The sequence below is a fragment of the Rana temporaria genome, chromosome 1, assembly GCF_905171775.1.
Source record: "Rana temporaria chromosome 1, aRanTem1.1, whole genome shotgun sequence".
In the NCBI taxonomy this organism is placed as follows: Eukaryota; Metazoa; Chordata; class Amphibia; order Anura; family Ranidae; genus Rana; species Rana temporaria.
The window spans coordinates 186,979,010-186,993,138 of record NC_053489.1 but is presented as its reverse complement, the minus strand read 5'-3'; the positions used below and the strand labels follow the sequence as shown (position 1 = coordinate 186,993,138).

The 14,129-nt window shown below is 39.3% G+C and overlaps 1 protein-coding gene across 3 annotated transcripts in view; it reads left to right on the top strand.

Moving 5' to 3' along the window:
• Positions 1-13,212, top strand: part of SCARB1 (scavenger receptor class B member 1) — a 151,715-nt gene extending 138,503 nt beyond the window's left edge. The window contains exons 11-13 of one of the 3 annotated variants that reach the window (XM_040347360.1): positions 3,513-3,659; positions 6,796-6,921; positions 11,313-13,212. In XM_040347360.1, the coding sequence (XP_040203294.1) occupies positions 3,513-3,659; positions 6,796-6,921 (273 nt within the window). In that variant the 3' untranslated portion in view covers positions 11,313-13,212. Of the gene's footprint in view, positions 1-3,512; positions 3,660-6,795; positions 6,922-11,312 lie in introns of those variants that run through there. The other 2 variants (XM_040347362.1, XM_040347361.1) reach the window with 2 other exon arrangements.
• Positions 13,213-14,129: the final 917 nt, after the last annotated feature.

Below are 14,129 nucleotides of genomic sequence, written 5' to 3'. Positions count from 1 at the left end.
AGCAGCCACGTGGTCAAGCTTTTCCACCTTTACAAGTCATTACAGACTGAGTGAGTGGTAACAGCTGTTTTCACTTATCACTCCTGAAGGTTTTTTAACTCTAATGACTTTTAAGGAAAATATGAAATAATGAATCGGATCATCAGTGGGCCTGTGGAACTGAGGTTTAAGGAATTCACAGTGCCACGTCCCGATAATTCAAATTGAAAAAAACTAAATGGCAGATGATGGACTTTGAAGGCGTATATAAGTAAAAAATTGAATATTTATTGAAAAAAAAAAAGAAACATATAAAATTATTAAAAAGCATATAGATAACCGTTAAGGCTATTCCTAAGAATGCCTAGAAACGCTAAAAATTAGCACAGCACCTAAGACCTAGGGATTCAATATATAAATAAGAGTGGAGAATTAACGATCAATTCCCACTACAAATATGTAAAAAAACAGCCCTTGTGGTTTTCAGGGGGTGGTGTCATGCGTAGCTCAGCCTGACATGTTGCGCGTTGCAAGAAAAACGCTTCTTCAGGAGCTTTAAGTGCTTGGGAAAAGTCCTTTTCTTGCTCTGGAACGGGCCAGTACAAGTAATCAAAAAAACTCTGGTAGGGATCCTTAATAGAAGTGTTGCCTATAAGTCTGATAAGGGCAAGGGTACATTCAAGAGACCTGCTGATTAGAGAAATACTGCTAATGATGGGGTTGCTGAGGGAGAGATGGACCTTTCCATTAGGTGGAGAAGTGTGAAGTATATTTCTCCAAAAACTGCATTATTTGCAATACATCCAGCCGAAATGCTTCTGCCTATGGTGACAGCCTCGGTGTCTGTCACCATAGGCGGAAGCATTTCGGGCAGTAATGGGCAACAATACATTTTTCTATTAATTTAAATTGATATTCATTAAAAAGTCTAATATAATTTATATATAAATATTTTGTTAAAAACAATTTATTTTTTTGGGGTTAAGTGCATTTTTGGTTATGGCACCAACATTTCTATTTGGTGCACCTCTAGTCAATACATACCATAGGCATTTGCCAGGATAGTCGAGCTACAAGTGGATACATCCACGATCTTGCATTGACATTTACTTATTACTATCGGTATCAAGTGAGAAGTTGGAATAGACAGTCTGTTACACTGATGGTGTTTGATCTTCATTTGGCAAACATCATCTCTACACCTTACTCAACGGCTACTTGATTTATGGGGAATAAGCTATATATAGCCCTGGGGTCCATGTGATTTATTTTTTGCACCCAGCATTACTCGCCTTTATGCAGGATTTCCATGCCGATGTGCAAACTTCACATAGATTACTGTGTCTGGATGTTTTTGGTGACATTTGTTTTTGTGTGTCCGATTTTGTATTCTTTATAGTGATGGTGCACATGGTTTGATATATTGTGTTCACATATGAGCTATTTTTGACTGTCCGCTCTTTTTAGATACAGATAAGACATGCTTTTAGCCAGTTATTCAAGCCCTGTTTTGCCATTTCTTAACCACTTTGTTACTCCCTGGGAGGGCTTTACCCTTTGCTAGGAAGTATCCTTTTTGCATACTTCAAACACTGCAACAAGTAGCCATAGTGTGATCTGGAGAGCTGAGTTTTTAATTTGGGTATCTAGTGAAAAATGCCATGCGGGCAACCACTTTTGAAATTCTTTTTACGGATAACTTTTTCTCGTCCCCCCCCCCCCCCCCCACCGCCTTCCGCTGCTCGCCCAAGCTTCTCCATCCCACCGGAAGGCCTGAGCAACCAGCCGGCACATCGGCCGGCTGGCCGAAGATCCAAGCAAAGCCGATGCTTTGGGTCTCAGATCTAGTAATCCGGAAGCGATATTGTGCCATCACTTTGCAAATTACTTGCATCTTAAAAGCGCCCGTTTAACAAGAAAGGTATTAAACTCTGATCTTGACATTTTGAATACTTTGAAGTGCAGTTATTTTCTCCATAAAGGGTACCTATTACTGTCACAGGATTTTACATTACTTGTGATGGCCATAACCGTGATCAAAAACCCAAAAATTTAAAAATGACATCTTAAAAAAAAAAAAAAAAGTTTATCGAATAAACGATATTGGTTAATCCCTAAACTTTAGTGTTAGGATTGAGTATTGCATTCAGTTTAAGGGTTGTTAAAAGAAGTCAGTCTGGATACGTGTATATTTGGCAATTTTTTTTTCTTAATCTTTCATTTTAAAAAAAGATTTCAAGTCAAAAATCTTGCCTAACTTCCATGCAAAAAAAAAGTGTCTTAGGCAGGACAGGGGCTTCAATCCTGTGATATCTTGCTGGAGACCTGCAGAGGATATAATTGTATAGGTGTGTACACTAATTTATAAGCAAGGTTGGGTAAAGCTCAGGGCCCAAACCAGACGGTAGGTATGCTCCCATTTGCAGATGGGTGTTGTGATCTTGTCTGGAGACAGGCGCTCTACCGCACTTTGTTGGAGAAATTCCTTTGGACAGCCGTACTCTGAACAAATTGTAGCCTTTTATTAAAAGGACAGCACTACAAGTCACAGCAAAATAAAATAAAACCTGACTAACGCGTTTCGCACTGAAACTAGTGCTTAGGCTACAATTTGTTCAGAGTGCGGCTGTCCAGAGACAATCTTTGTTCCTGCTTTGCTAAGTGCATTGCCTGCACCTGAGTTGTCTGCAACGGAGGATATTCATCTGGGTTCTCACCTGGAGCGGCTATTCCCTTTTCCCCTGGAGAAATTCCTTGTCTGTCTGAGAAAGTTGGGGTGGCTAAGCAAGTCTTGAGAGACAAAGTCAGGACAGCCAGGTGAGTCTAGGACTGATAGATGATCTGTAAGTCTCAGGAATGAGAGAGCCTGGGGTGTCAGGGGAACCCCTATCTAGAGGCTATGAGTGGGCCTGTACAGCAGGGAGTTATGGCTACAGGCTGGGTGAGCCACTGCAGCTGGCGATGTGGTTTGAGGGACAAGTGTAACGATCAGTGTTGCTGAAGAAACGGATGGCTTGGCATTATGATGACTGTTTTGTCAAACTGAAACCCCTGTGTGGGCAAGTGTTGTGTGGGTTTTTTTTTTTTTACGGACTTTACCTTTTTTATTTTGTTTAAAAGCGGACTGGCAAGCCGTAAAAACACATTTTAGACTGGCATGGTTCTCAGTTATGAAAAAACTCAGCTCAGTGGTGGAAGAATTTGTATCAAACAGATTACCAGCAGAAACTGTGAAAATGAAGAGCTGCACCAGGCAACTATTGCTTAAGTTTCTATATGTAGATTTAACTTGGTTAACCTAACATAGAGTTCACCATTATCATGGCATATAATATAAAATGTTTATACGGTAGCTGATTTGAGCAATTAGAACTACTTCTATGGGTACACAACCATTGAGGAAAATACTAGCTTCATCTAATACAGAAACCTAGTTTTTGGACACTATTGTCCATACTAATGTGTTCTGCCTCGTACACCATGTTTCTATAGTCTGTGAAATTCATTTGTTTTTTGCTTCCTTTCCCTTGCAGAGTGGGTATCTTGATGGACCTGTGTATAATACCTACTACAACACACTGATTGTTCTCCCTATAGTCATGGAATATCTGCAGTACATCCTCATTGGCCTGGGACTCTGTTTTATTCTTGTAGCTGCTGTTCTTCCTTTTCTTAATCAGGTAGGAAATTCCGATGCCTCCCTCAATTACAACCTTGCAATTCTTGTTACTTTGTTGCCTTTGCTCTTTCTTGGGTATTTTGCCATATGCTGATTGGATACATACCGTACATCAAAAATCTCAGTTCTGGTCTGAACCTTCCTGATGTAGACAGAGGTTAGTTACCATGGGTAAATGGCAATAGAGTTATCAGTCCGTTTGAGGTGCGGGGAAAGAACTAAGAATTGTATCCTACTTTAGACTGGGTAAAAAGTGGACTCAGGTACAGGTGGTCCCTCTGGTGTAAAACTTGGGTTTAAAGTGGTTCAAAGACCTGTTTCAATGTTGCATGTTTCAATAACCTACTTTATGGAAATTTTCTGTTGCACAAATCATTCTTCATTTGCATTGTCCTAATCACCGTATAGCTGTTGTGTTCTTGCTGTCACTGTTGTGTGAAAAGAGTTGTGTGTGGTTTTTTTTTACGTGTGATTTGCATCTCTCACAAAGCACATAATGAAATGTTTCCACCAAAATACTAAATTTACTAATTTAATTTTAGATGCATTTCAGTTGATCTTCTTTTTTTTTTTTCACAAGACAACAGATTGAAATAGAATTCCTGCAATTCAGAACAATTTGATAAACCATTAGCCATTTGAATTTATATTTAAACAAAATCAACTTGTGTGTATTGATAGCAATTGGTTTCCCTAATTCTGATGTTGTAGAGCAGGAATCCTCAAACTACGTCCCTCCAGCTGTTGTGGAACTACACATCCCATGAGGCATTGTAAAACTGACATGCACAGACATGACTAGGCATGATGGGAATTGTAGTTCCTGAACTGGAGGGCCATGGTTTGAAGGCCCCTGTTGTAGAGCATTCTGTTAGAATGTTCTGATTTTAGGGTACTTACAAGAGTTGGTACTAGGCAGCAAATTCCTTTCTAGGCCTTTTACCAAATGCCTGGTACAGTTAACAATTAGTCTTTCTGCAGGCTTCTTGATAAGCGAGACACAATGAACACTATAAAACTGCATAGTTGGTAGACCACCTAGTATGAGAAGACTAAAATGAAGTAGGTCCAAAATCATTATCAGTCTTGTGTACTGGAAGCTACAAAGATGAGTAAGCATGCACTCTCGTGATCACTTGACAGCATTGTGATTTGCACATTAAGAGATTACTGCACTATTGCATTGCAATTAAGTACCTCTAAAGCCTTTTTTTTTTTTTTTTTTGTGATGAGGGGGTTAGAACCTTTCAAATCTGTGTGTCTTTGTCCCTGCTATTAAATCCACTACATTTAATTTATTATGGTGAATACTACCTCAACGGGTCTAAAAGTGAAGGGGAATAGAAATAGAAGGGCAATCTCCCAATTGTCAGTTGTCTAAGGGGCATTTCCCTCTTTTGAAGAAAAGAAAAATTCTCCTGGTACTTTACAGGCAACATGTAAAACCCGATAAAAGATAATACCAGGGAAAACCATTTCTCCAGTGGAGCGCAAGTTGCTCTTCACAGCTGGTGGGTAGATCATATATTGTGTACTATAAAGGATACAATAAAATGGGCTGAATACCTAAAAACCGTGTATTAAAAAATACCTCACATCCCACCGCCAGCTGACCAGAGGAACCCATCCAGCAGCAGAGGCCACTGGATGATGTCCCTAGCTTGTGTTGGACATCCATCAATGCGGCCATCACAGCAATGGTGTAAGGTCAGCGCTTACCGACTGCATTGGTTTTGTAACCGGGACCTATTGTATAAAGCAGGCACGTCCAAAGTCCGGCCCGCGGGCCAATCGCAGCCCACGTTCCGGACCGCCCACCTGGTCATTTTGACGTGTATATCTTTTGTGGCCCCCAACGAATCCCTGAGCGCCAGGGGCCACTAAAGAAATACATGCTGGCTGCCGGGGAGGAGGTGGGACGAGCATAGAGAAGTGTTTCCTGTTTTACACGGCGATCTCTGTAAAAGAAGTCCCATCTTCTGCGCTGCCATTGGACGACTGTTCTGTCCATCACAGGAGGCAGGACTTTCTATTAAAGAGGCCGCCGACAAAACAGGAGTTTCTCCTGTATGTCTGTCGGCACTCGTCCCGCCTCCTCCCTGTCTCCTCCAATGTTGCAGATGGGCATGAATCAGGCTGCAGTGGTGAGTTTGCATTCAGGGCAATGTGGGGGTGCTGCATTGATGGGCAGTGACCCTTATTTTGCTTCACAGTTCTTTATTTAAAATGTTAAGATTTTTTTAAAGTGAAGATGTTTGTGTGTTATACATACGGTATATCCAAAAAACACGCCTGAGCTCATCTCTTCACCACACACAGCCAAAAAGGCAAGAAAATTCTTGTTGGGCAGTGTATAGGTGCTTGATCGAACACACTTAGAACGAATTTTAATGGTTCACAGAATCTCAGGCAAAATGGTCGGACTTCACGCATGTTCACTTCATCAAATCTGGCCCTCTTTGAAAAGTTTGGACACCCCTGAAGCTACAGATGACATAATTCCTTCCCTAGTTTAGAATATATGGGTATTTTTGTGGAATGTACCAGCAATTTCTATGCATCAGCCATGCTATGTAGCACAATAAAATATAATCTTGTCAAAATTGTAACCTATGTTGCCTATAAAGTTTCAAGGGAATTTTGTTGCTTTTTGTGGATGTTGGTTGGAAGTAATACTATTCTCAATGGGCACATACCAAAAAAGTAATTTGCAAGTGAAAGGCATGAGGATATACTCATGTCGCAGTTTGGCTCTTGAGAACTTTGTATTGATGCCAGGTTTATGTGACACTTGCAAAACACCCAAACTTATATTTTTTTCTTGACTTTAATTGTCTTTGCATTTGGAGGCAGTTTATATCTAGGCTTATTTTTTGCTTTAGATATGTGTTCAACATCCTACAATGCTAATCTCTCATTAGCCAATGCCAGTCTTTAAAAATTAGTGCTTAATTTGAAATTTGTTTAAAAAAAAAAAACGGTTCAAATTTTTTATTACAATAGGGCTATGCATTATGTGATTTGTAACTCCTATTCTGGCAGAAATTAGGGTTTCCCTTTTTTGTTTTTTGTGTATTTTTTACAGTTTTGTTTTTACCCTACATTTGAAATGATGAACCAGCGTAATTATTTTTTAGGAAAAGGTCATCTTATTTTGGAATAGTAATAATAAAAAGTTTGATGAAAATCTTGAGATCAATAAATCCCAAACAGAAAAGTTGACCTCTTCTAATGGAACAGTGCTGATGGAAGCCAAATTATAGGTGCGTACAAAGAAAAACTAAAGAAGCTTTTCATATTTTTATGTACATGGAGATGGTTTTTATTACACAATTTAAAGAACGTTCTCAAATATTTCATGTATAAGCTATCAATGGAGATGCTAATGGAAATGGCATCCACTACTAATATTTAGTTCTAATCTAGGTTTTTGCATGCTTTTTTTAGATTACATTTTTTACTACTGACCCAATACATGCATGGATACGGTATTGTCTGAAGCATTTAAATGGCAAATAGGGGTACATGGCCATGTACCCCTTTTTTTAGAATGAGATACTCATTGGTGAACAGGCATTGTTCATAGCCAATAAGGCACTGGGAACCTGTCACGCATTGGCAGCTATTTTTGGGCTCTGACATAAGGTTATGGTGGGTTAACTTGAAGCATGTTCCCATAGTTAATGCACCAGGGTACTCAAGACACTGTAGTGTTGTAAAGGATCATGAAAGTTTGCTTACACTAGGAATCTGGCAAGAAAAATTGGGGAGGAACTGAAGCTGTATCTCCATGGTCACATACTTCCATAAAGACATGACAGAGTCCATACAGATTTAAAATATTGAATTTTTAATGTAATGTTCTACAGTGACAACACTGCTTCATAAAGCCAACTCTTAATTTTTATTTATTTTTTTACAGACTGGAACTCTGCTTTAAGTCGGCAGCTACAAATACTGTAGCTGCTAACTTTTCATAAAAAAACACTGCCGGTGTCTGCCCCCCCCCCCCCCCCTGGTAATTAAGGGAAGCCAACAGTGAAGTCTTCAGGCTTCACAGGCAGTGTCCTACTGCGCGAGTTGTGCTGCACTTTCTGACTGGTCCCGTCTTCTGGGACTCACAGGTCCCAGATGGAGAAGGGGGGGGAAATTATGTATATCGCCCTGCAACAATCTTACCAGGAAGTGGGAGAGGATACCCATCAAAACGAAGTACCTGCTCCCCCCACCTCCTAAAAGTACCAAATGCAGCAGTGGGGGAGGGTGCGAATAAGCGGAGCTTCCCCTTTTGAGTTGAGATGTGCTTTAACCACTTCCTGGCGGCTGTACGGCCGCAGTGTGGATCCCAATTGCCGGGAGGCAGTCTATATACAGCCTCCAGCCACTGGGTGGCGCACGTGCCTGCTGCATCACTGAGATGCTGAAGCTGGTGCCTGGCGGCCGTGATGTCCACCAGGCACCCGCGGTCGGCGGTTAAACAGACAAGGACGTGGATCTGTGTGTGTAAACACACAGATCCACGTCCTGTCAGGGAGAGAGGAGACCGATGCTGTGTCCCTTGTACATAGGGACACAGAGCGGTCACCTCCCACAGTCAGTCCCCTCCCCCTACAGTTAGAACATTTACTAGGCTACACATTTAACCCCTTCCTCGCCCCTAGTGTTAACCCCTTCCCTGCCAGTAACATTTATACAGTAAATGGTGCATATTTATAGCACTGATCGCTGTATAAATGTGAATGGTGCCAAAAATGTGTCAAGTGTCTGACGTGTCTGCCACAATGTCGCAGTCCCAATAAAAATCACATATCGCCGGCATTACTAGTAAAAAAAATATATATATATTTCTGTCCCCTATTTTGTAGGAGCTATAACTTTTGCGCAAACCAGTCGCTTCTTGCGTTTTTTTTTCCAAAAATATGTAGAAGAATACGTATCGGCCTAAACTGAGAAAAAAAACTTTTTTAAAAAAAATTGGGCTATTAATTATAGCAACAAGTAAAAAATATTGAATTTTTTTTCAAAATTGTCGCTTTTTTTAAAATTTTTTGTTTGTTTATAGCGCAAAAAATAAAAACAGCAGAGGTGATCAAATACCACCAAAAGAAAGCTCTATTTGTGGGGGAAAAAAGGACGTCAATTTTGTTTGGGAGCCACATCGCACGACTGCGCAATTGTCAGTTAAAGCGACGCAGTGTCGGAAGCTGAAATTTCGCCTGGGCAGGAGGGGGGTATATGTGCCCAGTAAGCAAGTGGTTAAGCTAAAACATCTTCTGTAACATGTTGACCTATACAGAAAAACAACTTGGCAGTGGTTAGGAGGCCTTGCTGTGGGAACACTGGCTGTGAACATCACAAAAGTATAATGTCATTATATTCAAAGTGCAATTCCACTTTTTCAACCAACTTGGGATAGCACCTACTTTTATATTTGTTAGATATTCTGTAGCCTGTAAAACATTGCACACACGATCAGCGAGAGCGGCCTCATTCCTGCATTGTTAGGAGCTTGGATGGCTCTGATGGTACCCCGTTATCTGGCATTCATTTGGCCATGGCAAGGTCCAGCTTCAGAGCAGAGACGAATGGGATGTACCCTAGGTAAAGTTTATTCTAATTAACCCGGTCTGTATTGTGATGGGAAATCGTCTGCAAGATTTGAATAGTCTGTTTTTACAAATGGTAAAAAATGTAGAAGCTGGGCTTCTGCATTGTATGCTAATTAGGGGAAAAGTCTGTATGTCCCTCTTTGTCAGTAGGGACAGATTTCTTTTTTTTTTTTTTTTTTAGGTATGCTGTGTTAATAGGAACACATTACACATGGTGGGGTTATTTCAAATTTGAATGCAAAAGTGGAAATGCATTTTAAACTTCCAAATATGTGATCTATGGACTCCATAACCGCTTCCTATGTATTAAAGCTGTCTAAATGGACTGCTATGTTTTGCGTGACAACTTGGTACAAGGTAGATTGCAGTAGAAAAGAAACTTAATCTGATTTAACCTACAACCTTACCAATACTATAAAAACGCATAGCTTAAGTCTATATACCATTATCACTGTCAGACATTGCAGAATAAGACCCTAACCCAAGTTTGATAGTTTAAAGCAGAAGTAAACCCATCCATTTAACCATTTCAAATAACTGTTACATTTCTGGCAAGTGTCGGCAATGCAACACACCCATTGGTTGTGCTCTCGACCAAACTGTCCACTGGCTGGTGTCATAACTGATCACGTGCAGCACTATGGTAGTTGTGGATTAAGCGGGTCAAGATGTCGGCTTCCTTTGCTGAAAGTTATAGGAGGGTTTACATCCAATTTAAAAAATTGGTGTATTTGGGCAGAATTGAACTATCTTTGCAGGCTCTACACATTTCCTGTACTTGAAGGGTTTTTCATGAGACCAAAAGTTGGGTAAGGTACCTATTGATCTTGCAAGTTCCCAACTTACTCTAGTGAGCGGACAATGCGGTCTCTGCTGCCTTGAATCACAAGTTGTGTTTCCCCTGCTGGCCTACATAGATCCTTTTGTCTCCATAACATAAGGGAGAGGTGTTCTATAGTATAGCAGTGAGATCTTGGGCCAGGGTTGATGACAATACTTGGGATTTTTAGTACAGCAGAGGCACTGTGTTGGCTCACTACAGAAAGTTTGACAGTGGCTGGATTTCTGGCAGGATCAGTAGTTGTCTACACCCTCAGTGTGGGATGAATTGTTTGTGTATTGAAGATATAGATGGCGATCTAGATAATTTTAAGTTGTATGAATGCTGTGCTATGACCGCTTTGATCATATATATTAATGAACTAACCCATTAAAACGCATTAACCGATAAGTGTGTTGCATTGCCGCTTGTTTGTTTTTTCATTATCACGCATCACATTTTTACATGCAACATGTTTGTAGCCTGTGCCGTTCCTTACCATATGTATCGCACTTTCATCATTCCAATACAAAACCAAACCGTTTCTTTTTTTTGCCTTTAAAAAAAAAAAAAAAAAAAGTTGCACATTACATTTTTTTTTATGAACTTGGTAAACATCTTGAAACATGGACAAGGAGTGGGATGGCTGCCATGTAAACACCACAAAGGTAATTACTGTACTGATCTAGATATCGATGGATATAATCAACCTATTGGCCTTTAAAAACTGCATTTTTTTAAAACAAATGGCCAATTAAAAACTTGGTTTGACAGAATGTTGGCGTATTCAGAAGTAAAATATTTCTCTAGTCATATTGCACATGAACAAAGCAACCACTGGTAAAGTGTAATGCAAAGCAAATAGTTTTCTTGTTTTGGATAGTGGGGAAGGGTAACCACCTCTGAGCTTTTAATGTTTGCATTTTTTTGTGATTTATCCTCAATTCCTGTCTTGAGGCAGAAAAGGTATTCAACAGCAATAATAATTTATCTTTAGTGTGGTCTTTGTTGGAGATTTCCCCTCAGTTCCTGTTTAAGGGAGGGCATTGTCTTTCCAATTGAAATAAAAAATCTCAAGGCCACAGACTTGGCAGAGAATCAATCCTTTCCCACTCTACCCAAAGCTTAAATATCTGGTTGTGCTTGAGTATTCTGCATCCTTTTTTTTATTGCTTATGTTTGTTTTTCTTTTTTTTTTTTTTTTCTTTTACCTTTTTAAAAATAGAAAATGGACTATATCCTGCAAGATCCAGGTGAAGTGACTGAATCTGCTCAAGATACTGAAGTTGCAAAACTTCTTGAAGACCCAGTTCTTTCACCTCAAACTTGATATTGCCTTGCCTATAATGGATCCTATAGGAGTCTCCTCTTGAGGACCTCTTTAATCGCTTAAGTTACCTGCTGGGTTCCTGTTGTCGCTGGATAAAGATGACGTTTCTGCACCAAAGAACTTTAAAGTCTCTTAAAATAAGAGGAAAAGCAAAACATCACCACAGTGCCTGAAGAATCTGTGTTTGTGACTGACCTTGGATGACATTAAATACAATCCACTGATGAGAAGCCAGAATAGGAAACTAAAATTATCCACAATGGGATGATATACTTGGGTACAGCCAGCTACTGTAGTGTGGCCACACAGCTACATACTTTACATTTAGTGTTTTTTTTCAAGTTCTCCTCCTTCCAGAGGGGAGCGTTCACAATTTTAAGCACAGTTTCTTAATTTAAATGTATTTAAGCATCCCAGGTATGCTTTACAGTTTAGTACTTGTTTTGGCCATGCAGATAAAATCGTTGCCTGTGCATGAACTTTTAGTGGCCTGAATGGAATCCACAGTAATCATTTGTTCACCTATGCTTCAATATTTTGCAGTATAATTAAAGCCATTTAAAAAAAAAAGGCTGCCCTAACAGAACACCACTTGGATCAAACAAGTATTGCTGCTTAAGAGGTTGTGGGCCAAGCTAGCACAATTAAAGCCATTAAAATGTGTATTGCATAATGCTGAGATCTAAAATTGCCAAAGTCACACCTCCTTAAGGGTAAAATGGCATTATCCAGTTTACAGTTCTGCAGCACATTCCATATTTATAGTATTATGTGAACAAGACCATTAATCATTGTTTTCAACGATTCACACAGCTTTCACCCAGGATGCACATTCTAAATTTTAATGCGACTCTTTTGTAAAAGTTGTATGAATTTTTTTTTTCTGTAAAAGCACTTATAAATGGATCCTAATATCTTGAGCTTTAAGCTATGGAAAGACTAGCCCTGCAATGCTGGAAAGTGTCATCTTATAGCATATTGTAGGATATGACTTATTTAATAAACCACTTGAAGTATTTTTAAATAATTTATTGCAGAAGCCACAGGCTAAAATGCCTGTGTAGGCTATGATGCAGTCTTCTAGCAATGCACACTTACTGCACCATAACTTAATATTTAGCCTTCACCCTTTACTAAGTGTTAACTGGAGTGGAAGAAATGAACACTGATCTTTTCTCATGTTAACCAAGTTTTCTAGGCACTTAAAGCTTATTCTGTAGGCTCATTCCTTATGTCCCATGTTGTCGTCTTCCTTTCTTTTCTTTCTAATCAGTAAAAGGTTTCATTTTAATTTATTTCCTTTGAGACAGTTTTTTGTTTTATCATATTTTTTCAAGCAATAATTCTGAAGTATAAAACTCAGGGTAAAAAAAGTGCCAAAAATCCTTAAGCTGTACCTAACGCACATACTTTATGAAATACGTGTGCCATAGATGTGCATGGGTGCTAACCTTCCAATGACTTCTATGGTAGGGGGTTTGGTGGAGAGTGGAAGGCAAGGCAAGGCATTGCTTGCAAAATTATGTTTACCCCTGCAAACCTCATCTGGACAATCCCCTTGGGTTGTCCCTATAATCTTCCTATGTCTTCTTGGCTAAGAGCACCTGACGTATAATCTTGCATCCTACTGATGTCTTGCATCACAAGACCTCAATGTCAAGCCCAAAGCAGCAGGAAGAAATAAGATTTTCAGCATGTCAGTCATCAAGCAATTTTCGATGCAAGATGATCTAATTTTACTTTGTATCCAAAGCTAAGCTGTTTTTGAGGCAAAATAAAGTGCATCCATCACTGATTTTTCTGGTATAGCCTTCTTCCAATTTCCATCTCCTACAGCCCTTGTCTATTGTGGTGGTGTTTTTTTTTTGGGGGGGGGGGGGGGGGGGGATAGCAGGAAAATGGAACACTAATTGGTTCAACCCATCACCAGCATCTGGGGGGGAAAAGACACCACCTTGACCAGATCATGGTTGCAATGCTTTACAGGTCCATTACAAAAAAATATACATGGCATGTAAAGAAAAAAAAGATGTAAAGATGAACTTATCCTTTAAAGCTAGACTGGATTCAAATTGATCTCAACCATTATGGTTTGTGTTCTGTGCACAGTATTTGTGACTGCTGACATGGTACAGTGTGTGTGTATATATAACTAATTGAGTTCCTGGTGCCTTTTTTATCTTTCTGAAAGTAATTTTGTAAAATTGTAAGTTGTGTAAATTATATCTTTGTAATTCAAACGTGTATATGTGATGACTGAAAATACTGTGTTTACAAATATATTTTATGGAGTAGAATGTCTTTCCACTTTGTATAAAATGTAACTATTCGGACCACACCATGGTTTTTTGATACCCTTTTATAAAATCAAATGTTTTCCAGTTCAGCTCAATATTGACGAATATGGAGATATATATAATTACGCATACACGCTTTTCCAGAAGTGTACAGATTGCACAAGTTTATTTGACTGTTAATCTACAAGCTCTAGCTGTCCCCTTCTACTGTCGGCATTGCTGAAAGAAATTCTTGAACACAAAACACTGTCGCCTAAACATTGTCACTTTAAACTATTGTCTTTGTAGGTTGTACATTTCTCGCAACCCTTCTGGTTTTGTAATTTTTATTCTTCACATCTGTATTAATATCCTGGTCTAAATAGAATATTAACAATTCAGAGAAATTTATAAATATTATAAAAAAAATCTGACT